This window comes from Camelina sativa, chromosome 10 (genome assembly GCF_030686135.1).
Source record: "Camelina sativa cultivar CO46 ecotype springtype chromosome 10, ASM3068613v1".
Lineage (NCBI taxonomy): Eukaryota > Viridiplantae > Streptophyta > Magnoliopsida > Brassicales > Brassicaceae > Camelina > Camelina sativa.
In genome coordinates, this window is record NC_141889.1 from 5,377,180 (window position 1) to 5,399,503 (window position 22,324).

Consider the following 22,324-nt stretch of genomic DNA (forward strand, 5'->3'; position numbering starts at 1 on the left):
TCTCATAAATAAATAAAAAAGCTCAAAAAAAAAAAAACATATATATCTTCAAGCTCCAAAATAAAGAAAATAAGAAGTGGGGGCTCACATGTCAGCTTCAAAGGATTTAATCGGACGGCTAAAAAAAAAAATACTTAGCATTAGATGGCTACGTGGAACCCACGCGAACAGAGAGGGGGGGACTCGTGCCCACGTCCTTTGGTCCATCTTTTACACATCCGACGGTCGCTGATAACTTACCCTTGATTTAAAGCTTCATCATTACTATATAGTTTTAATTTAATCATAGTGGCAATCTAATCTTTAATCATGTAATTAAAATTGAATATTTTAGACCAAAAAAGGAGTTTAGCTGTCTATTTTTAGTGGTGTCCGAATAAAAACCCTTGTCGTCTGGAGGGAAGACATAACCGACCGTTGCTTTCGTTTACTTTTCAATTAAACCGTTCAATTTTTTAATTTAATTTGAGAGAGTTGAAAATTTAGTTGTCCATGTGGGTCTCCCTCCGCGATGAGATTCGCTGCGGTGTGCACCACCGTAACTAAAACGTATCTGATTCTCTCAATTAAAGCCGAGATAGCTGATTTCATAATCTTAATCAAAAGTAATAAACCGGTTCCGGTTCTTTCCGAGTTTGATATCTCCATCTTCTTTCTTGTCTTCTTGAGCAACTCTGGTAACAGAACAAGTACAGAGAAACAAAGAAGACCAAGCTGTATGTGATTCATACGAGACAAGAAGCGATGATGAGAGGTTCTCGGATCCTCCTCTGTCGCGCTTCTCTTTCTTCCCGTCTTCGCTCCGATCGTCATCATCATCGTCAACATCAGAGTTTCTCTAGTTTCATCAAACGTAACTCAACTCGGAGATCACCATTAGCTATCAATGCGTTCCTCTCCGATCCATCTCCTTCTCAGGTCAACTCCCGAGTTTCGTTCTTCTCCACTTCAGCTTCAACTCCAAATCAAGATCCAACCACCACAAAACCTCACAAACAAATCAACACGACGTCGTCTCAGAAGATCCTCCGCACGATTTCGAGCTACCTATGGATGAAAGATGACTCAGAGCTACGGTTCAGAGTCGTCGCAGCTTTAGCATGTCTCGTGGGAGCCAAGTTCTTGAACGTTCAAGTTCCTTTCCTCTTCAAACTAGCTATTGATTTGCTCTCTTCGTCTTCATCTTCGATCGCCGATTCAAATCCTTACCTACTTGCTGCATTTGCTACTCCTTCTTCAGTCCTCATTGGCTATGGCATTGCTCGATCTGGATCTTCAGCTTTCAACGAGCTTCGTACTGCTGTTTTCTCCAAAGTATCTCTCCGCACGATACGATCCGTGTCAAGGAAAGTGCTCTCGCATTTACACGATCTCGACCTTCGTTACCATCTGAATCGTGAGACTGGTGCGTTGAACAGAATCATCGATCGTGGTAGCAGAGCGATTAACACGATCCTCTCAGCTATGGTTTTCAACGTTGTTCCCACGATCTTGGAGATAGTTATGGTCTCAGGTATATTAGCATACAATTTCGGAGCTGTTTTCGCGTTCATTACTTGTCTCTCTGTTGGATCATACATAGTTTTCACATTGGTTGTGACGCAGAGGAGAACCAAGTTTAGAAAAGCTATGAACAAAGCTGATAATGATGCTAGCTCAAGAGCTATTGATTCTCTTATAAACTACGAGACTGTTAAGTATTTCAACAACGAAGTCTACGAAGCGACGAAGTACGATGAGTTACTTGGAAGGTACGAAGACGCTGCATTGCGAACTCAGAAGAGTCTTGCGTTTCTAGATTTTGGACAGAGTTTTATATTTAGTACAGCTTTGTCAACATCAATGGTGTTGTGTTCTCAAGGGATTATGAATGGTCAGATGACAGTTGGTGATTTGGTGATGGTGAATGGTCTTCTATTTCAATTGTCTCTTCCTCTTTACTTTCTCGGTGGTGTTTACCGCGAAACCGTTCAGAGCCTTGTGGACATGAAATCCATGTTCCAGTTGCTAGAGGAGAGATCTGATATAGGAGATAAAGATACAGACACAAAGCTCCCTTCTCTTGTTCTCAAAGGTGGAAGCATTAGTTTTGAGAATGTGCATTTTAGTTATCTGCCGGAGAGAAAGATTTTAGATGGGATTTCATTTGAGGTACCGGCAGGGAAAAGTGTCGCCATTGTTGGTAGTAGCGGAAGCGGTAAATCGACGATTCTTAGGATGATATTCAGATTTTTCGACACAGATTCAGGAAATGTAAAAATCGATGGTCAAGATATAAAGAAAGTGAGATTAGAAAGTCTTCGAAGCTCCATTGGAGTTGTCCCTCAAGATACCGTAAGTAGCCATTTCACAATAACTCCATAATCGTTATCTAACACAACAGTTAATGCAAGTATGCTAGCATATATTTATATACTGTGACAACTAATGTTTGATTGGTAAATCTATTATAGGAAAGTTATAAACTCCTTTGTTATCTAATCATGATATTTTACACTCCCCTAATGCTTCTCATTAAGAAGTTCTTAAGTCTTAACCATAACTAATTAATTATCTTCATTTTAATGCAAGTATGCTAGCATATTTTATATAGTCTCACAACTTAAGGTTTTTGATTGGTAATAATAATATTAGAAGTGCTTAATCATAACTAATATTATACATCTTCATTTGAATATACCATGTTGATTTCATAGTTACACTAAGATAGGTTAAGGTATAATCATAGCCTTAATTCACTACTGACATTATTGGCAGGTGCTTTTCAATTGCACAATATATCACAACATCCACTACGGAAACCTTTCAGCAACAGAGGAAGAGGTGTACGATGCAGCTCGACGAGCTGCGATCCACGATACGATCATGAGATTCCCCGATAAATATTCGACCACAGTGGGAGAAAGAGGGCTAATGCTGAGTGGTGGGGAGAAACAAAGAGTAGCACTCGCTCGTGCCTTTTTAAAATCACCTGCGATTCTGTTGTGTGACGAAGCGACAAGCGCACTCGACAGTAACACCGAAGCAGAGATAATAAAAACACTCAGGTCGCTAGCGAGTAACAGGACTTGCGTATTCATTGCACATAGACTGACTACTGCAATGCAATGTGATGAGATAATTGTAATTGAGAAAGGGAAAGTGGTGGAGAAAGGGACACATGAAGCGTTGTTGGTGAAATCAGGAAGATACACCGAATTGTGGAGACAACAAAATAGTAAACCAGAGGGTTGAATTGAATCTTACTTAAAAGAGCTATAAGTGTTGTTGACCTTACATTATTTTGTTAGTCATCATATGTGCAGATATAATTAGTAGGGTTGTTGACAAAACAAAGGGAAAAAATTGTTTGTAATTTTGTAATTTCACTTGGGACGGCGATAAAGTCAAGAAGGCGATTTGGTTTTTTTTTTTCGTTCCCGCTTCATTCCTCTTTTTTAGTATTTATTTTATTTTTGGTTTAAGCTTCAATACTCTTTACTCTCTCTTCACTCACCTTAATTCCCCCACAGAGAGACTTCTATTAAACTTTTATAATGATATTAATAAACAGATATGCATAACATTTATAATGATATTAATTTAATAATTATTAATTTATATATATTTTAAATTATTTTAATTTATAAAACTTTTGAATAGAGATAATTTTAGTAAAATAAGATTATACTTTCAGATTTTGTAAGTTTTGTAATTTTAGAATTGAACTTGTAATATTTAGAAAACATTATTGACAATAAATTGTAAATTCTATAGATAAATTTACTTATACACATTACGTACATAAATTTAAATTTATGAATAATAATATCAATTATCGTATTTTAATAGTTTATCAAACTATCTAGAAATTGTTCTTAACCAACGAATCTATGTACATGATAATGTAAAACCTGATTTGTATTAATTATTGTGCTTTCTAATCATAAATCTACAATAATTCGTTAACTAAATTTCATTACTTTGTCTCACTTTGATTATCAAGCGGAACATAGATTCTCTACAATTAGTAAATTACATTAGGCTGATAAGTAAATCAACACAAACCAACGAGAATCTTAAACAAGATATCCGAACATGCTCATGTTATAAAACTGATGTGAAGTTTAACGTATATGACAAACAGAGCACTGAAGCACCCAAAAACAAAGAAAATATATATGAACACAAAAAGATAAATTAGAGAAAAGTTGTCAACACAAATGTATGCATATGGTAGAATCAATACAACTAAAGCCAAGACCACCATACCAACATGCATATGTTGCAATATTTGACACTAAAAAGGTAAAAGTAAAATAAATAAAAAATAGTAGCTTCCACCAAATATTCTTCTCTTTTTTTTCCATAAAAATTTCATATAATTTCTGCATGTTTGTGCATACTACTATACTAGATGCTGGTAACACGAATTAGAGTAACCCTCTTTCGGAAATAGTGGCTTTCATAGCTTGGAGAGAGTCCTCCATTTCATCACAAAGCTTGTGAGGATTTGGAATGACGGTAGGATCAACTCCTAGCGAGATTACCATCTTTTCCGCATAACTTAGAAAATGTACAACCCAAAACTAATTAAGTCATGTATTAAATCTAGTTGTGTAGCAGTGTAGGTTTCTAACCTGGATTCCAAAATTTGACCTTAGGTTTACAAAAACACCTGCGGTAAGTCGTATTTTTCCAGGAAAATCGCTTAGATAACGCGAGAGAGCGGCTTGTGTAACTCCAAGTAGAACATCATTGATAGTCTAGAAACAAACCCAAGTTGACGCAAATTAAAGAGAAAAAAAAATCTAGAAAAAAAGTTATTGATTAGCTTCAAGAGATCAACCCAAAACGTAACATACCATGTTCATAACTTTCTTTATAAGTTTTATGTCATCTAACGATACAATTCTTTGACAAAACATCTTCTGATTATTTTCGACGCCCACATCACCTTTTAGAGGCGCCTTTATATCCATCAAGAACAAAGCTGAAAGCTGTAGCCAAGAGAAGCAAAAGATCCACGAGAGTATTGCAAATCAATCTCACTGACGAAAAAATCAGTAGTACCAACCTTAAGAACCATGGGACGTCTATATCTTTATGCACCGTCCGTTTAAGAACAGGAATAGTAGGAATTGTATCTCGGTGTGATGTATTCTGAGTACACGCAACTAGCAGAGACATGAGGGATGTTCCATCTCCCAATGAATGGTGAGATCTTATTACACAGACGGCTTCGGCATCAAGCGTTTTGACGTTGAGGATGTGCATCTCCCATAAAGGTCTTGATTTATCGAGAGGAAGCATTGTTGGACGTAAAACATAGTCTTCAACATAACCTTCTCCATCGTCGCCGATCTCCTCTGGCTCTATATCAGGTTCAAATACATGATTTTTAACATTGACTTGAGTCTTAATCCAACATGCACCATCAGTAGACTGTGAAATTGGAGATTAATTAACCACTAAACTAATTAAGTCATATATTAGATCGATTAAACACAAAAAAAAAATTGGTCTAATTATAATATATATGCGTTCTTACCAATCTGCTAGAGAAACGAGGATGCTTAGAAACATTGAGCTTCAAGGCATGTTGTAAAACATCAGCATTGATCTTAGTTTTGCAACCGATCATGGTGAGGATGCAACAGTCGTTGCCCGGCGATTGGAACACACGAGCCATAGGGCTGAGCGGTTCGCCATCTTCTTCCTCCACATTCATATTCTCTTTCCTTTTCTACTTGCATACGTGATACGTATATTATATTTCCCGGGCTCGCACGTTCTTACACGCTACCATATGTAACGTAAGGTAATATAATTAATTAATGATACAGCTTTTTTTTTGTCATTTATTACATTATCTTATTGTTTTCTGTTATGTTTTCTCTGACACACAAATTACAACTAACTTATCGAATTAATATACAGATATTATTAACTTATCGAATTAATTTATATCCAAATCCTTCTAGTAATAGTAATAGAGAAAGGGCAAGTGGTGGAGAAAGGGACGTAGCGTCGTTCGTGAAATCAGGAAGATATACCAAATTGTGGAGACAACAAAATAGTAAAACCGGAGGATTAAATTACATCTCCATTGAGTTTTTGTTTTGGGTTGTACCTGTTTACACTATTTGGTGCAGATATAATTAGTAGTAGGCTTTGTGTGTTCTGTATTATTAATAAATCAAAGCATAGACATTATTATTGGCAATTTCAATTGCGACAAACATCAAGGTTTCCTATTCTTTTCCAACACCTCCTCGCTTGTCTTGTTCCACTTCTCCCGTGTTTCACCGAGGAGCTTATAGAGGCGCTGGTTCTCTTCCGCACGTTTCATTAACCTTCTCTGGATTATCTTAGACTTAACCATATCAGATACGATGTAGCCCATGAATCCTGTGAAACTCGAAACTAGAAAAACACCAGAGAAAGACAAAGTCTCATCCTGATGAGAGAGTGAAGTTGGTTTCGATGACGATAAATCTCTTTAGCTGTAATTTTATTTTTTTGCCAATCATAAAAAAAAAGCAACTTTGGGCCGTAAGTGGGCCTTACAATAGGAAAGGAGCAGAAAAATTAAAAGTTTAAAATAAATAAATAAACGAAAAAGACAAAGCCCAGTTAAAACGATTTAGATGATCCAATAGACAACGTCCACGTAGGTTCCGACAAGAGAGTTATATACACGCGTAGTTAAACCGCGCGTGAAGAAACGACGGCTGATCCATCATCCCTTTTGTTAAGACAGCCACCACCACCTCGTTCGTTCGTTCGTTCGTCGAGGCAAATTTTTACAAACAAAGAGCGAAGAAGAAAAAAAAAAAAGAAATCATCGCCGTCAACTTTGGCTCTTGCGGACAAGTTTGATTCCTCCGATTTCTCTCAAAAGGAGGGATTTTTTTTGTTTTTATAATCATTTTATTTCTCGGATTCGATTCGTCTCTCTGCTCTGCTCCTACGTCCTCAATGAATCTCTAGGTGAGAATTTTCGTTTATTTTGGTTCTGAATCATATCTTTCGAGCATAATTTGCTCTCTTTGTTTTATGATTGGTTGATTCGGATTCGATCTTAGGTATTTTTTTTTTTTTTAATTTCGAGCGAATTTGGTGTTTGGTTGGATAATGTGTTTGCTTTGTCGTTGATTCTCGATGCTTGTGTTTTCTTTCATTATAATAGCTTTTTTTTTTTTTTTTTTTTTTAAGTATGTGTCTTCTTCGTTCTCTCTTGGTCGATTTCTTCTTCTACGTTACATTTCGTGGAAATAACAACACAAAAACTACGACTTTTATTTAACATCAGGTAGTGGTGAAAAAATCATATATGCTCTCTCACGAGCTTCAGTCTTATGCTCTGTTTCGTTCTTCTGTCTCTATTTCTTAGAGATCGCATCTGTGTTTTACTGAGGTTTTCCGTACTCTATGATATTTTTGTTGTTGCAGGACAAGAATGGAGGCTCGTCCAGTTCAGAGATCAGGTTCGAGAGACCTCAGTAGTAATAACCTCGCCCGCACTTCTTCTATTCCATCATCATCTACACCAAAACCTTCAGCAGCAGAAGATGTTTTTATGAGATCAGAAAACAACAACAACACTCAGTTAATGTCGAGGCCTTTAGGACAAACCTACCATTTGCTTTCTTCAAGTAACGGTGGAGCAGTTGGACATATCTGTTCTTCTTCGTCTTCATCTGGTTTCTCTACTAATCTCCATTACTCATCCATGGTGTCTCATGAGAAACAACAACACTACACTGGAAGCAGCACTGCGGCTGTGCAGACATTGACCAACGATAGTTCTTGGTGTCATCATGATTCACTGCCAGGAGAGTTTCTTGATTTTCCTGAAACCCACGCGGCGATTCAGAACAGCAGTCATGTTGAGGATGGTGGCATTGGTGCTGCGTTTGATGACATTCAAAAACGAAGTGACTGGCATGATTGGGCTGACCACTTGATCACCGATGAAGATCCGTTGTTGTCTACTAACTGGAATGATCTCTTGCTTGAAACTAGTTCCAATTCAGATTCAAAGGTTATTTAAAACTTCTTGTTCCACCAAGTCTTTACTTTTTCTATTTGATATCCGTATTCTCATGCTGTTTTGAAGTTTCAGGACCAGAAATCTCTGCAAATTCCGCAACCTCAGGTTGTTCAGCAGCAACCTTCTCCATCCGTGGAGTTACGACCTGTTAGCACAACATCTTCGAACAGCAATAACGGAACGGGCAAGGCTCGTATGCGTTGGACTCCAGAGCTTCACGAGGCTTTTGTTGAGGCTGTCAACAGTCTTGGTGGCAGTGAAAGTGAGCATTTGTTTTTCTTTGCTTTCACATAGACTTTGTATTGGTTAACTCTTTGTTTCTTCTGGCTAACTCATATTTTTACGCAGGAGCTACTCCTAAAGGTGTACTGAAGATAATGAAAGTTGAAGGCTTGACTATATATCATGTCAAAAGCCATTTGCAGGTTCTTATTAATATATTCCTCCCAGCTCCTTACTGCTACATATACAGAATTTGTCTTCTAACAAAAGATGGTGTTTTTTGTTCAGAAATATAGGACAGCTAGATATCGGCCTGAGCCATCAGAAACTGGTAGATACTGAACTCATTCCCATCTTCCTTGATGATTTATTCTGTAGAAATCAGTTTAAAATTTAAAGTTTCTTTGATCGTTACAGGTTCACCAGAGAAGAAGTTGACACCGCTTGAACATATAACATCTCTTGATTTGAAAGGGTAAGGCTTATTATATCTGGTGACATGACATCACAAGTGCTACACCATTATTAACAGATTCTCAGCTAGTACATATTTATACTGCAGTGGGATAGGTATTACGGAGGCTCTGCGTCTTCAGATGGAAGTACAGAAGCAACTCCATGAGCAGCTCGAGGTATGTCATAGTAAAGGCATTACCAGTTTTGGTTTCTATGCCTGTGTTGTGAGCTTTTGATAGTGTTTGGATGGTACCTGCAAAAAAGTAAAAATGTGAAACCTGGTTCTTCTCATGTGCCTGCAGATTCAAAGAAATCTGCAACTCCGGATAGAAGAACAAGGCAAGTACCTGCAAATGATGTTCGAGAAGCAAAACTCGGGTCTTACCAAAGGGGGAGCCTCAACATCAGATTCTGCAGCCAAATCTGAACAAGAAGACAAGAAAACTGCTGATTCAAAGGAGCTCGCAGCAGAAGAAACCAGGGTTTGTGAGGAGCCAGAAGCTCCACAGGCAAAGCGCCCTAAAACCGACAATTGAAAGAATATCTCGTGCTGGACAAATTCAGAGTTCAACAGTGAGAGAGCTCTTGGTCTTGAGGTTCTTCAGGACTTCTCTCTCTTTACTGTTTGGACTATTTTTCTGATGGAAGACTCTCTCAACTCAGCTGTGTAGACAAACAACAGATCCCCAAGGAAGAAACTAAAATAAAGTAAAGATTTAGTTTGGGAGAATCTTCAACATTCGAATGTTAATCTAAATGCTCAACTCATCATTAGTTTTACCGATACAGATTCTTATGTTAATCTTTTTTAGAATATCAAAACCTTGGATATTTTCCTCCACAAAATGCCTGTTTTATGAATCCTGGCTTACAAGATTAACCTCACCAATCCTATATTAATCTTTGTTTAACTGTGTATTACAGAATGTTTATAAACTTGACATCAAATGATACCACACATACATCTTTATATCTTCTATTCATCTATAAAAAAAAAAACAAACACAAAAAAATCAGAAAAAGAGAAATCATAGCCAAAATACAAAAAAAAAAAATGATTTGAGACGGCAAAATCATCTGAATGACTCCACTGGCATTGTTTCCTCCAGTGTAACAGCAGCTTGAAAACAATCCACAGCTTCTTGCATCGAAGAGACGGATCCTTCGGCTTTAAACATCTTTCCGAGATTGTACCAAGCCGAGTGGTTCAGCCTATCAATCCTTAGAGCCTCCATTAGAAAGCTTCTTACAACCGCTATGCTTGTTCGGTTCCCAAGCTCCAGTAGGATCTCAGCCTTCGATATTAAGCTTGGGACATGCATCGGATCAATGTCTAGAGCGGTTGTGAACGCCTCCATTGCTTCTTCTATTTGCCCTTGCCTCTTGTACAATACACCTGCCAATTGGTATGAATAAGTTATCAACAATACCGTCTTGATGTGTTTCAAATAGTTGTACTGAGAATAAGGTGATACCTTCGGTGTGGTATCGAACAGAAGAGTAAGGTGCGATGAGTCTTGATTTCGAGAGACATGACTGTGCGTCACGCCATTGTGAGAGGTTTATGTAGATATGAGCCAGATCATGCCACGTCCCAAGCTCCAGACTCCTCAATTCTTCTACATATCCCTGCAATGAATAAGCCTGTCTCAGGGTTTATTCTGCGCTGTTGAAGACTTTTGGGGGAGAAATGAAAAAATTACCTTTGGCAGCTTCTTTGCAGAGTTGAAGCTTTTGCTTTGAACCTGAAGGAGTGCGAGAAGTTGTGTGTAAGTCTTAATTGCATCCTTCACTTCTCCTTTAGCTAAACGAAGCTTTGCCTTCAAACGCAACAGCTTCCCCTGTTCCCATTTCCCTGTCTCGTTAAGCGCAGCATCCACTATGGTCTCCGCGTCTGAAAACCGCTTCTGCGCAGATAAAACCCGAGCCAAAAGCAACCACACTTCAAGAACCGACTCTGCTCCAAGTTTCAACGCATGTTTAGCATATGCTAACGCAGAATCAAGCTTCCTCTGCTCTGCATTCTCTAAAGCAAGACGGTACACGACTCTTGGATTTGACATATCAGCAGATTCTAGTGCCTGAATCCCCTCAGATTGCCTAGCTATCCGCTCTGTCTCAGTAATCGCCATTCTCGAGCTTTCAGTGAGTGTAATCCCTAACACGAGACGTGCTGCTCCATCTAACTGACTGCACTCGTTCCCCAAGTTTTCAATCGCTCTGCGTGCATAATCTAACCCTTCCTCAGCGAGACCAGTTCTCTCACCGCATATCTTGGAAGCCATCAGCAAACCTGAAATCCTGTTTGGATTCTCCCGTTCCGAAAACAGCTTCCTTAGTAAACCAAGCGCAACAAGACCGTCCCCTGCACCTTGGTAACACAGAGACAATGTATGATAAAGTTCCCTCTGATCCATGATCTCGGGGCTAAGCTCTTCGAGTTGCTTAGCAAGAGCAGTAAGATCGCCTGCGATTGTAAGAGCGAAGGAGAGATGGTCCAAGATTGCTGCATCCCACGAGATTCTTTTCAGATTAACTTTCATGAGAAGTAACATCAGAAGAAGAATAGCTTCTTCCACATTGTTCCTCGGAATGAAGGAGCCCTCAGTCTGAGAACGCAGGTTCGGCGGCACTGCTTCTTCCCCGGAATAGAGAAGAAACACAGCATACTCTTTCTGAATTCTCGCCGTGGTTTCTGGATCGATTTTCCAGTGATTGAGAAGCGCTCTTCTATACGACAAGATAGCATCACGCGGTGAATCAGCAAGCTTCCACAATTCAGGAAGCAGCTCGACCGCTTTCATCAACGTCTCCTGCAACTTTATATCGCCAGTCACATTTTCTGAACCTCCTTCCGATAAAGAAGCCTCAACTATATCAAGAATAACTCTGCAAGACTGTGCAGCCTCTGCAAGAAGAAGCACCAGATGTTTCATTTTAGCCAAGAAAGAACAAACAAACAAAAGGATGGAATCAAAAGAAAAGGTTGGTTACTACCTTGGAACCTTCCAAGACGCTGGAGAGATTTCGCTTTGAGATAAATGGCTTCGAAAATCAAACTAACGGCATGCTTAGACATGGAAGGTGGAGGAGTAGCAGCAAAGCCGCCTTTAGACCGTCTTCTATGTTTTCGTTCTTCTCTTACTGTTAGAGCTGTTTTCATCTTTACAGTAATCCCATTGATATCTATCCCTTCAAAGACTCGCAATGCCGCTTCTATATTCCCTTTCTGATACTCAATTCTTCCCAAAAGCGCTCTCGCCTCCTTAAAACAACAAAAAAAACAACAACACAATTAACAACATGACTCAGCTTGTGTGGATCAACAAAAAGCTCATGAGTGATCAAAGAAAACGTTCGGACCTCATAGTTCAAGGAACTTGTCTCACGCAGAGATAACTCGGCTTCTTCGATGTTCCCATTATCTAATTTCTTAGCATTCTCGCTATCCGCAACTGATAAACCTGAGTTTCCATTGTTAGATAACTCAGATTTCTTGTCTTCATCCTCTCTAAGTCTCATTTGTTCACCAGAACACAAACACTTCATTCTGATCTTCTTCAGACTTTGTCTTAGTTTGCGTAAATGCAACTTCTCAGGCCTACTACTAGTGATCTCCTTGTTCTTCATAGCTTCTCAACGACCTTCAAAATGACACCAGAAACCATTGATTGAAGAGATCAAGATGTGTATCAAAAACAGAACAGAAGAAACAGGGGATGAAACATTCACATTCATGCAAATATGATTCAGTTAACTACCACAGACAGAAAAATCAGAACTTTATAATAAATACAATAAAAAAATCTTGATAATCGAATTAACGCTCAAGAACTCAAATCCATGAACAGTCGCAACAATTTCAGCATTTTAACTATAAACTCACACACCCCTAGAATTGGGGATTCTAAAACACAGTTCAATTACCCAAAAAGCTCGAAAATTTTAAGATTGAAAATTGAAAATTAAAGGATAAAAACCCTAAATCAGATCGAATCGCATATGTATATACCAAAATGAAGAAGTGATAAGAACGATCAAGAGAGAGGAAGAAAAAGAAGAGACCTTTGATATCGAGGGAAAGAAGAAGAGAAAAGAAGAAAAGAGACAGCCATGGCCGCCTCGAGATTCTTGGGACTTATTCCAATTGGAAGCAATCAAGCAAAGGGGGAAGGAGGAAACAATCAAAAGAAAAGAAAAAAAAAAATCTGATCTTTCTTCTTCTTTTATAATTTTTTCACCCTTTTACTTTTCTCTCTTCGACTCCTTTTTTGCCTTTGTCGCTTTCTGCATTGTTGTGAGTGAGTTTTTTTTTTGGGGTTTGCCTATTTGTTTGGTGTTTTCTTCACTAATACCCAAAAAAAATTACACAAAAAGGTGAGAAATTGGGACTGCAAAATGTGAGAAGAAGAATATTATGAATGAATATAAGTGCAGAGCGAATAAAAACAGCAGATGGAATTTTTTCGAAGCTCTCTTAGGGACAAGAGAGAGACTAGAGATGTGTTTTAGTTTTAGTTATTAAAAAAAAAAAACAAAGACATTTATTACCTTTTTATTTTCTTCCTTTTCTTTTTGTTTCCATCTTTAATTTTAATTATTTTGTTTGAAAATGTCTTTTGATGGGGGGTCCCTTGATTTTTGGTTTTCATTAATTACTTCTTTTTATTTTGTTTCCATCTTTAATTATTATTTCGATATTTTTTTATATATTTTCATATTGGTCAGTTAAATAATATAATTGCAATATGTTTTACTAATTATATATTTAATACTCAACTATTAGTATTAACATTAAGAAATAAAAATTAAAATACATTTTCGTTACTTTTATATTATCAATATGTAGAAACTTCTAATCGAGGGTGTATTGACTCTGGTTAGGTAGATGTTTAGGTGAAAATAGTTGGACTTTATTAGTAGATTTTTACAGGAAGCTTAGCTCTAGCTGTCATTTTATGAAAATTATACTTCCAGGATTGAAAGTTCAGTATATGGGTTAATTAACCCCATCATCCATATATTTTATATTCCTTTATTCAATCTTTAATTCATGGATATCTGTCATAATAACAATTAGACAGACGAGACGACCGACAACAAAAATTAATAAGTGCCAAAAACAAATTTGAATATCAAGAGTTTTATGACCATGATGACTTGGTTAAAAATCTTATCTTCCTCACAGTGGAAATAATTGCATACTTTAAATGAAATTGGTGCGAGGTCCATTTTTTTAAAAAAGTACATCTATGTGTAATCATTTTACAGTACTTTGGATGTTTATAAAATATCTTCTTGTTTTTTGAAAAACTTAATTAGTAAAATTATTCATCAAAGTTCCATTTACAAATATTGATATGTCACGCATTTCACACCCGATGAAAAATACTAGCAAGATAAACACACATTTTAGTTACAAGATTCAAATTACATGTTGCACATGGAACCTTAAGCTAACCCCAACTTGTAAATATACTTTGACATCGCACTTTTTAATGGGCCACGAGTCTGAATGCATGTGAACCAATGATTGATTAGTGACCACGTGTAAGTCTTTGATTTGTGAATTCCGTGTGATCAACAATTTAACCATGTCATCTTCTGTTCTAACTTCTAACTAGATAAATTTATTTCTTCTGTGTTCCTAGACCAAAGTTTTGGCATATCGAGTTTTCCATACATGTTCTTAAACATCTATACCATCTGCAACGTTCGTAATAATATAGACCGCACACTGATGCAGTTCAGGCCCTGATGCCAAACGGAATATCTTGATAAGAAACAAAAAATAATAATAAGAAAAACATATCAAAAACAACCATATGTAACAACTTTTTTTTTTTATCTTTAACAAAGCAAAAAAAAAAATAGTTAAGAGGTAGAAAAGAAGTTGTTCTTTTTGTTCACGGGATTCGAATGCGGTCCATAAGTTTTGTGTCCTCGAGAGACGAGACTGTCATGGTACTTACTAATACATTACAACATAAATAAAAAAATTCAGAATGAATACCACAATGGTAAATAATCTGTAAGAAAGAAACACAACAGCAGAGATATGAGATGCCACTAGAGCAACTTGATGACAAATGTGTATATAGGAGCTAGAAGAAATGGTAGGGAAATTAAATACTACAGTATGATGTAACCTAGTTTAGCTCAATTTCAGTCTTTCACCAAATCAACGCAGTTTCGAACACGGGACTAGGAGGGCTCAACACTTATTGGGCCGATAAATGGGCCTAATGATATGTAACTTTAGGCCTTTCCCAAACGTTTTTAGGCTTTAGTACTCTCTCGGCTATTAATAGCAAGTAGAGAGAGTAGAAGAGAAAAACAGAGAGTCAGAGTCACACACAACTTCTTTGCTTTCCAAAAGAGAGAGAGAAACAGTGTCATTTTGAGATAATGAGTAGGAAAATGGGACCGAACGCAGGCAGCTCCGACGAGAACAGTTCTCCGACTCATTGTAAGTAAAGTTTTCATCTTTCGCTGTTATTTCTTATATAATAGGTTAAAAATCTAAACTTTTTGGACAAATTTGTATTCTCTTTCTATTAGGTTAAAAAAGTCACTAATTTTTGTGGTGTTTGGTGTGTAATTAATGTAGTGAGGAACCCATTTCAGAAAAATGGGAATCAGACGGCGTACGAGGTGATTGAGACGAAGAACGCGTGCGTGATGAGAGCTGACTTGCCTGGGTGTCTCGAGTCAGACCTCACCTACTGGGTCGACACCGTCGGCGGCAACAACGTCCACTTCTTCGCCGACGAACCAGCCATGCCCGAGTACGAAAGCGCCGGACGCAAGTACGGAGGCTCCATGGTGGTCAACCCAGAGGCGTTCGACGTGAAGAAAGCTAAGGTGAAGCTTATCAACGGAGTGCCCTGGATCACCGTCCCTAAGACGATCCCCGGCAAATAAGGCCTCCTCCATTGGTGTCGTTCAGAGAAGATCATTCATCACACCTGATTTAGTGTCTGCAGTCTCTTCGTGATTTGGTTTGTGGTCTAGCTAGCGTCTCTATATCTATCTATCTATCAATAACTTGCTCATGGAGCGCTGTGGTTTAATTATGTTTATCTAATGTTTTTGATGGTTTAAGTACGCTCTCTTGCTTCTTCTATATATATTATGCATCTCAATAAATGAAAAAAAGTTGTCAGCTTTCTTTTTGTTTTGTTTTAATCTTACATTATAATTTAGCTAATATCCATCAGACTATATAGATTATTTCCATGATCAAACTGGATAAAGACATAACCTTGAGAAATTTTTGATCAATATTAATGGAATCGCCTAGAATATTTATATGTATGTTACGTTAGTTTTTTTTTTTCCAAAAAAAATAAAAGAATAAACTTTTAAATTGAGTTGAGACAAAAACTGGATAAACACTAATTAATAACAACGATTGAAAAACTTTACTTTAAATCTTTTGATGAAAAAATAAGAAGGATTGACAGCTCATAGTTTTTTTTGCCCATGAAGATTGCTCACGTCAGCGTCTTCTTCAATCACTGTAAAAAAAAATGAAAGAGATTGACATGGAACAGTTTTACTTTTTTTGCAGTATTTTTTCTTTTTTTTTGTCGTATGTATAAAACGAAATGAAGGGAAATGCATGGGACAGCTCGTAGAGTTAGGTGGCGTCAGCGGTCAGCTCTCTTTCTCTACGGTAAAAATAAATACAAAATTCAAAAGGGAAAAGCAAGTTCTTTTGTTTTTTACCGAGATAAGTTTACTAGCGGGTGACGTAGTAAAAGACCAGTCAAACTTCGCGATTGAAGACGAGAAAAAGCCAGCTGGAGCGTGCCACGTCACAGACTGTACTACCTCATGCTCATCAACATGGTGCTTCGTCTATATTTATCAACAGCACAATATAACAAAAAGAAAACGCCATTCTTAATTACGCAACATAGAACTAGCTAGACGAGAGAAAAGAAAGAAGAGAGAGAGATGGGTGAGCCAAAGCTAAAATTGTTGTGGACTTTTCAAGAGTTCCTAAAGTTCGAGGTATCTCTTTCTTCACTTATCTCTCTCTCTTTGTTTTCCTTTTAATTACCTACCAGCTAGTATTAATTAGATTTTCCAAGAACATTCATGCTATTTTATTATTATTATTATTATTTTTTTTTTTTTCAACTTAAATTTCTATTAAAGTAACATTACAAACCCAAAAGTCTTACAGGACCAATTACCAAACCAGAAGAACAAACCATTCTTGTTACAAAAGCTGAGAGAGCAAACCTAAACGTTACGGTTGAAACAGACCAAACCAAGTAACCAAATAGGACAGAGAAGGAGAATCCACTCTTTGAGCTCTAGACAAAGGATCCAACCTGAGACGAATGGTGTTTTGGATGTCGAGGATCACAGCACTGTGAGGCCTAGCAATCTGAGTATGAAGCCTACAGTTTCTTTCTTTCCAAATGGCATAGATAGAAGCCTGATAAGCTAACTTTAAAATGATGGCCACATTTCCATTACTACAAGAGTCCTTAATCCATCTAATGCTGGCCTCCAACAAAGGTGGAGGGGAGACATTAGCTCGAGATGTGAAGAAGGACCAAATGTCGCTAGAGTAGGGGCAATCGAAAAACAAATGTTGATGTGATTCAACTGCACCATTACAAAGAAGACAATCAGTAGGAACAGGGAGGCCCCACCGGTGCAGCCTATCCCTTGTATGAAGACGATTCCTGGCCACAACCCAAGTGATAAAGGCATGCTTAGGAATTCTACCTTTAAACCAAACACCTTGATGCCAATCAACCTGTTGACTTGAAGGGTGTAAATAATGCCATGTAGCAGAAGCTGAGAATTTTGGTGTTGGCAATGAGTTCCCAACTTTCCAGAGAAATCTATCATCAATCGTTGAGGAATCCACCAAAGAAGACTCCGGCAAGCACTGCCGCAAGCATTGGATAATAGGACTTCTACTCCTGCTTGTCGAAATCCACCACTGTCCATTGCGTACTGCATCAGCAACGACTGCTGTGATTGGCAAACCCGAAGTTCTTGGCCCCAAATCTCCAGTTATATCAATAAGGGGACCCAAACCAGTCCAATTATCTTTCCAAAACTTACAAGTAATCCCAGAGCCTATTTCACAGAAAATAAAGGGTCTAGCCAGAGGTCTTAACTTGCATATATTCCTCCAAATCCAACTTCCGGCAACACTAGAATTCAAGTCCCAAAAACAGGCAGAGCCAATTAAGTGTCTACGAACCCATGACACCCATAGAGATCCTCCTGCTGTAAAAATTAGCCAAATCAGTTTCAAACCTAGAACCTTGTTCCAGGCATTAAGTCTCCTTAGACCAAGACCACCACAATCCTTAGGAGTACATACTGATTCCCAACTAATTCTTGCACCACGGGATGAATTCGGAGCTCCCCTCCAGAGGAATCCATTACACATTTGCTCAATCTCCTCAAGACACTGGTTAGGAAGTAAGAATACTGACGCCCAAAAGGTGATGGTGGAGTAGATAACAGATCTTATCAGCTGCAATCTTCCAGCAAAGGAGAGTTTCTTCACAGCCCAAGAGTTGAAACGTTTTGAAATTTTGTCCAAGAGAGGTTGGTAATCTTGCTTTCTTAATTTTCTGGAGGTTAGCGGCAGACCAAGATACTTGACTGGAAAGGACCCACATTGCAGACCTGCTCTCTGAGCCATTGCTTGGATTCCTGAGAAATCTCCTCCATCCAAGAATAGAGCCGTTTTGTCTTTGTTGAGGCCCAAACCCGATTCACTCTTGAAGCGATCAAGGATCGAGAGAATACCTTCCAAAGAAGAATCCGATCCATCAAAGAATATAAGCATATCGTCAGCAAAACTAAGATGAGTAACCAGAGGATCCTCACACATAGGATGAGGATTGAACTTTTGCGACAAAGCTCCTTGATCCAACTTTTTCGATAGAACATCCAGTGCTAACACAAATAACAAAGATGAGATTGGGTCACCTTGTCTTAGACCTTTCTTTCCTGGGAAGTAACCAATTAGTTCTCCACTGAAGTCAATACTGAAGGAGGTAGTAGTAACACACTCTTTGATCCACCCTACAAAGATCTCTGGCAAATCAAAGGCCTTAAGGACATTAAGGAGGAAGTCCCAGTTAAGACTATCATAGGCTTTTGAAAGGTCAATTTGTAGGCAGCCCCTCCTAACAACACCTTCCTCATGAAACCCTGACACTAGTTCTGAGGCTAGCAACACATTCTCACACAAAAGTCTTCCCTTGACAAACCCAACCTGATTCTCCTGCACTGCCTCTGAGACAAACAATTTCAATCGTTTCTTGAGGATCCATACAATCACTTTGTACAAGGTGGTACAACATGAAACTGGTCTGAACTGATTAAGAGTGTCCGCTGTTGGAGTTTTGGGGATAAGTGCTAGGGTCGTAGCGTTAAACCTTCTTGGAAGATAACCTGAGGAGAAAAACTCTTTAATTGCTGAGACCGTATCAGTTCCCACAATCTCCCATGCTTCCAAATAGAACTCCATAGGAAAACCGTCAGGGCCGGGAGCTTTGTTTTTTTTCATCTTGAACAAGGTATCTGTGATCTCTAAGTCAGAAGACATAGCCACAAGTTGAGAAGCAAGATGAGAGGAGCATCTGAAAGACACCAAATTCTTGATTTCCTCGACAGAAGGACGCGAAACCCCAATACTATCAGACCCTAGCAAATTCTGGAAGTAGGAGATAGTCATATCCTTGATTTGAGCCTGATTCTCCACTCTGTGCCCATCTGAAGCTCTTAGAACCTTGATACAATTTTTTGCATAATTTGCCATAACCGCTCTGTGGAAAAACGCCGTGTTAGCATCACCCTCACTATACCATCTGATTCGAGAGTTTCTTTTATAAAATACCTCTAAGGCTGATGAAAAGAAGTTCCACTTTTGCCTAGATACAAATTCCTCTCTAAACAGAGCAGGAGAAGGATTAGTCAACAGAGACGATTGAACAGATTCCAAATGTTGCAGAGCATCCTTTGTTTTTTGCTGAATATTACCAAACCCTACCCTGTTCAAAGCTCTACAAGAACTCTTAACTTCCTTCATTCTCTGTCCTAGCATGAACAATTTGGATCCATAGCAAACTTCCTTAGACCAAGCCTCCAACATTGATTCCTTGAACTTTGGATGAGTCGAGAGAAATGAGAAATACTTGAACGATTTTCGGGACCTTTCAACTGAAGAATCAGTATCCACTAAGCATGGCGAGTGATCAGAATCACCAGGAGGATCAAACAAAGCCACAGAATCAGGGAACATACTTAGCCAATCTTCATTAACTAATGCCCTGTCAAGCTTCCTCAGGATCGGATCTTCAGGCCTACCATTAGACCAAGTAAAAAACACACCCCTACTGGCGAGATCAGTGAGCTCATTCTCATTCAGGCAATTTTGAAACTCTGACATACCTCTTAAAGGGAGATCATGAGGAAGAATAGAGAAATGTTCATCAGCTGAAAAAATTTGATTAAAGTCGCCTAACATAAGGCAAGGACTGACACGAGCAGGAGACTCCTGTAGAATAGACTTCATCTCATCCCAGAGAGGTCTCCTTTGCGTAACAGTATTATGAGCATAGACAAAAGCTACGGAGAATGATTCCTGAGTATCCGGATTAAAAACACCACAAAAAACCATCTGCTCTTCTGATTTGTGAAAGCAAAACACAGAGACGGAGGGGTCCCACACGACCCAAATTCTACCTCCAGTCGAATGTGAGTAGTTATTTTCACACCTCCAACCTGGTAGGGAAGAAGCCAAAATGCTAACCGCATTATCCTCAGATACATGCGTCTCCGAAAGACCGCCAATCAATGGCTTATTTACACCAACCCAACTTCTGATCACTTTTTGACGAGCCTGGTTATTCATACCTCTAACATTCCAGCAGAAGATCTTCATATTCACAGACAAAAGGGGAAGAGAGCTAAGCTCTTAAAGGTTGGTGGATCTACCCAAGGAATCACCCTGAGTAGGATTCGAGGAAGTCGAACCAAACAAAAATTCTGGACATTTTTTTGCCGCAGCAAAGGAACCCGGAAGAGAGGCCTTCAAACTCCCCACCCGTTTCTTACCTGTAGCCTTAACAACAAACCTCATAATGTGAGAGTTATTAGGATTGACTCTCCTGAGAGATTTCTGCTTGACTTTAACAAAACCATCCTCCTCAGCAGAAGGAGGAGCCATAGTCTTCTCGCCAGTCATCTTCTTGCAAAGGGAGTCATCAGACTTCATCACCGCTTGAGAATCAACAGAAGGGGAAACTTCCCTCTCTTGCGAAACCCCCAAGCTCACAGAATCACCTTTTTCTTGAGCAGACATAACATCTTTCGCTAACTTGACATCAAGACCCTTTGGAACACTTCTACCCCGAGATCTTGACTTACTTTGAGACCTTGGTCGAGATTCTATAACGGATGATCCAGATAGAATAACGCCGTTAGCTAAAGGAACCTGAGGTAGAGCTTTAACTGCCTCTACCATTTCCAAAGAGACCTTATTCTCGACTGTGGCCAGGGAGATCTCTGTATCTTTAAGAGCTACACCCTTTGCAACAAAAAAACTTAGAGGTATTCCCAGGAGACTGCTTCTTCATCAATGGTTTAGGACAACGATTAAGAAGATGACCAAACCTTTCACAATTACAACACTTAGGGGGTAGCCTTGGATACTCCACATTAACCCTACTAGTGTTGCCAAGAGAATCACGAACCACAATAACTGACGGTGGGGATGAGTCTAGAGATATCTCAACTTTTACTTTAGTATCACCAAAATGATACGGAGCCAAGAGTGTCATTCATGTAGTGAATAACTTGTATAATAACACAAACACACACACACGGATCTAATTGTTGTTGGACACGTGACAGGCCAAATCCGGAATACGTTTGGAGGATCATCCGTATATCGTGAAAGGTCGCAAGGATGCACTTTTCTTTGCGCCACCAATAGAAGGGGAAGGAGGGTCTTTCTTTGCAGTAGACTTGCCAGGTGCTTGTTGGGATGATGTAGAAGTTTCTGCTAATGAGAATACAGTCAGATTCAAAGCTGAGATCAAGAACGTTTGTGAGAATGATGAGAGCGCTCGAACCTACCTCGGAAGCATGAAAAGTCCTTATGGTTCCTCTGATCAACCTTTGAATACCACCCACACCATCGGTTGGGATGTAAGATTTGGTGTTCTCATGATTGTGGTTATCCCTCCTCCTGGCAACACCAACACCACCACCACCAACAACAACGACGCCTAAGGAAGAAGCCCTGTTTGATAATCCCATCTAGCTCCCTCTCTTCTGCTCTACGTACTATATTTTCATTTTGGGACAATAATTAGTTGCATTCACTAGTTTTATCTGTTTTAAGTTGAGACAATAATGGTGTGTGAGAGAGAGTGAGACTCGTTATGGATTTTTAATTTGTGTTTGCTATGGAATCAAGAGATTCATATGTCATTCCTTTTCACAATCTTAAGTACTCTTTTCTAATTTTCTTTTGTTTATCCCGACCCTAAGCTGGTTAGTTCCATCGAATAACCTGAATGTTTTGATGATTGATCAGAACCCCTAAAGCTGATA

General features: G+C 38.7%; 5 protein-coding genes and 1 pseudogene across 8 annotated transcripts; 4 read left to right on the forward strand and 2 right to left on the reverse strand.

Moving 5' to 3' along the window:
* The first annotated feature begins 445 nt into the window (after positions 1-445).
* On the forward strand, positions 446-3,412 carry LOC104717336 (ABC transporter B family member 23, mitochondrial). Of its 2 annotated transcripts, XM_087470530.1 has the most exons (3): positions 575-1,513; positions 1,606-2,334; positions 2,758-3,412. In XM_087470530.1, the coding sequence occupies exons 2-3, from the start codon at positions 1,630-1,632 to the stop codon at positions 3,232-3,234; spliced, it is 1,182 nt and encodes a 393-aa protein (XP_087326656.1). In that variant the 5' UTR covers positions 575-1,513; positions 1,606-1,629; the 3' UTR covers positions 3,235-3,412. The 2 variants fall into 2 exon arrangements, with proteins under 2 accessions (XP_010433193.2, XP_087326656.1); XM_010434891.3 differs by having other exon boundaries at positions 446-2,334.
* An 873-nt stretch (positions 3,413-4,285) lies between these two features.
* Positions 4,286-5,738, reverse strand: LOC104717337 (wax ester synthase/diacylglycerol acyltransferase 10-like; annotated as a pseudogene). Its single transcript, XR_002033648.2, has 4 exons — positions 5,531-5,738; positions 4,845-5,424; positions 4,620-4,745; positions 4,286-4,545 (listed from the first exon to the last, which is right to left on the reverse strand). The product of XR_002033648.2 is annotated as a wax ester synthase/diacylglycerol acyltransferase 10-like (transcript).
* Positions 5,739-6,673: 935 nt separating this feature from the next.
* LOC104717339 (protein PHOSPHATE STARVATION RESPONSE 1) lies at positions 6,674-9,559 on the forward strand. 2 transcript variants are annotated; one of them, XM_010434894.3, is made up of 8 exons: positions 6,674-6,972; positions 7,435-8,026; positions 8,108-8,297; positions 8,384-8,460; positions 8,546-8,588; positions 8,675-8,732; positions 8,820-8,889; positions 9,016-9,559. In XM_010434894.3, the coding sequence occupies exons 2-8, from the start codon at positions 7,442-7,444 to the stop codon at positions 9,247-9,249; spliced, it is 1,257 nt and encodes a 418-aa protein (XP_010433196.2). In that variant the 5' UTR covers positions 6,674-6,972; positions 7,435-7,441; the 3' UTR covers positions 9,250-9,559. The 2 variants fall into 2 exon arrangements, with proteins under 2 accessions (XP_010433196.2, XP_087325037.1); XM_087468911.1 differs by lacking the exon at positions 6,674-6,972 and adding an exon at positions 7,173-7,294.
* Positions 9,560-9,581: 22 nt separating this feature from the next.
* Positions 9,582-13,285, reverse strand: LOC104717341 (protein NPGR2). The gene is made up of 6 exons (XM_010434895.3): positions 12,779-13,285; positions 12,077-12,357; positions 11,711-11,978; positions 10,417-11,621; positions 10,189-10,342; positions 9,582-10,109 (listed from the first exon to the last, which is right to left on the reverse strand). Exons 2-6 carry the CDS (start codon positions 12,341-12,343, stop codon positions 9,787-9,789), a joined length of 2,217 nt encoding a protein of 738 aa, XP_010433197.2. The 5' UTR covers positions 12,344-12,357; positions 12,779-13,285; the 3' UTR covers positions 9,582-9,786.
* A 1,765-nt stretch (positions 13,286-15,050) lies between these two features.
* On the forward strand, positions 15,051-15,882 carry LOC104717342 (14.7 kDa heat shock protein-like). Its single transcript, XM_019230906.2, has 2 exons — positions 15,051-15,182; positions 15,324-15,882. The coding sequence occupies exons 1-2, from the start codon at positions 15,122-15,124 to the stop codon at positions 15,635-15,637; spliced, it is 375 nt and encodes a 124-aa protein (XP_019086451.2). The 5' UTR covers positions 15,051-15,121; the 3' UTR covers positions 15,638-15,882.
* A 730-nt stretch (positions 15,883-16,612) lies between these two features.
* LOC147935826 (uncharacterized) lies at positions 16,613-22,214 on the forward strand. The gene is made up of 2 exons (XM_087468252.1): positions 16,613-16,732; positions 21,620-22,214. Exons 1-2 carry the CDS (start codon positions 16,676-16,678, stop codon positions 21,998-22,000), a joined length of 438 nt encoding a protein of 145 aa, XP_087324378.1. The 5' UTR covers positions 16,613-16,675; the 3' UTR covers positions 22,001-22,214.
* Positions 22,215-22,324: the final 110 nt, after the last annotated feature.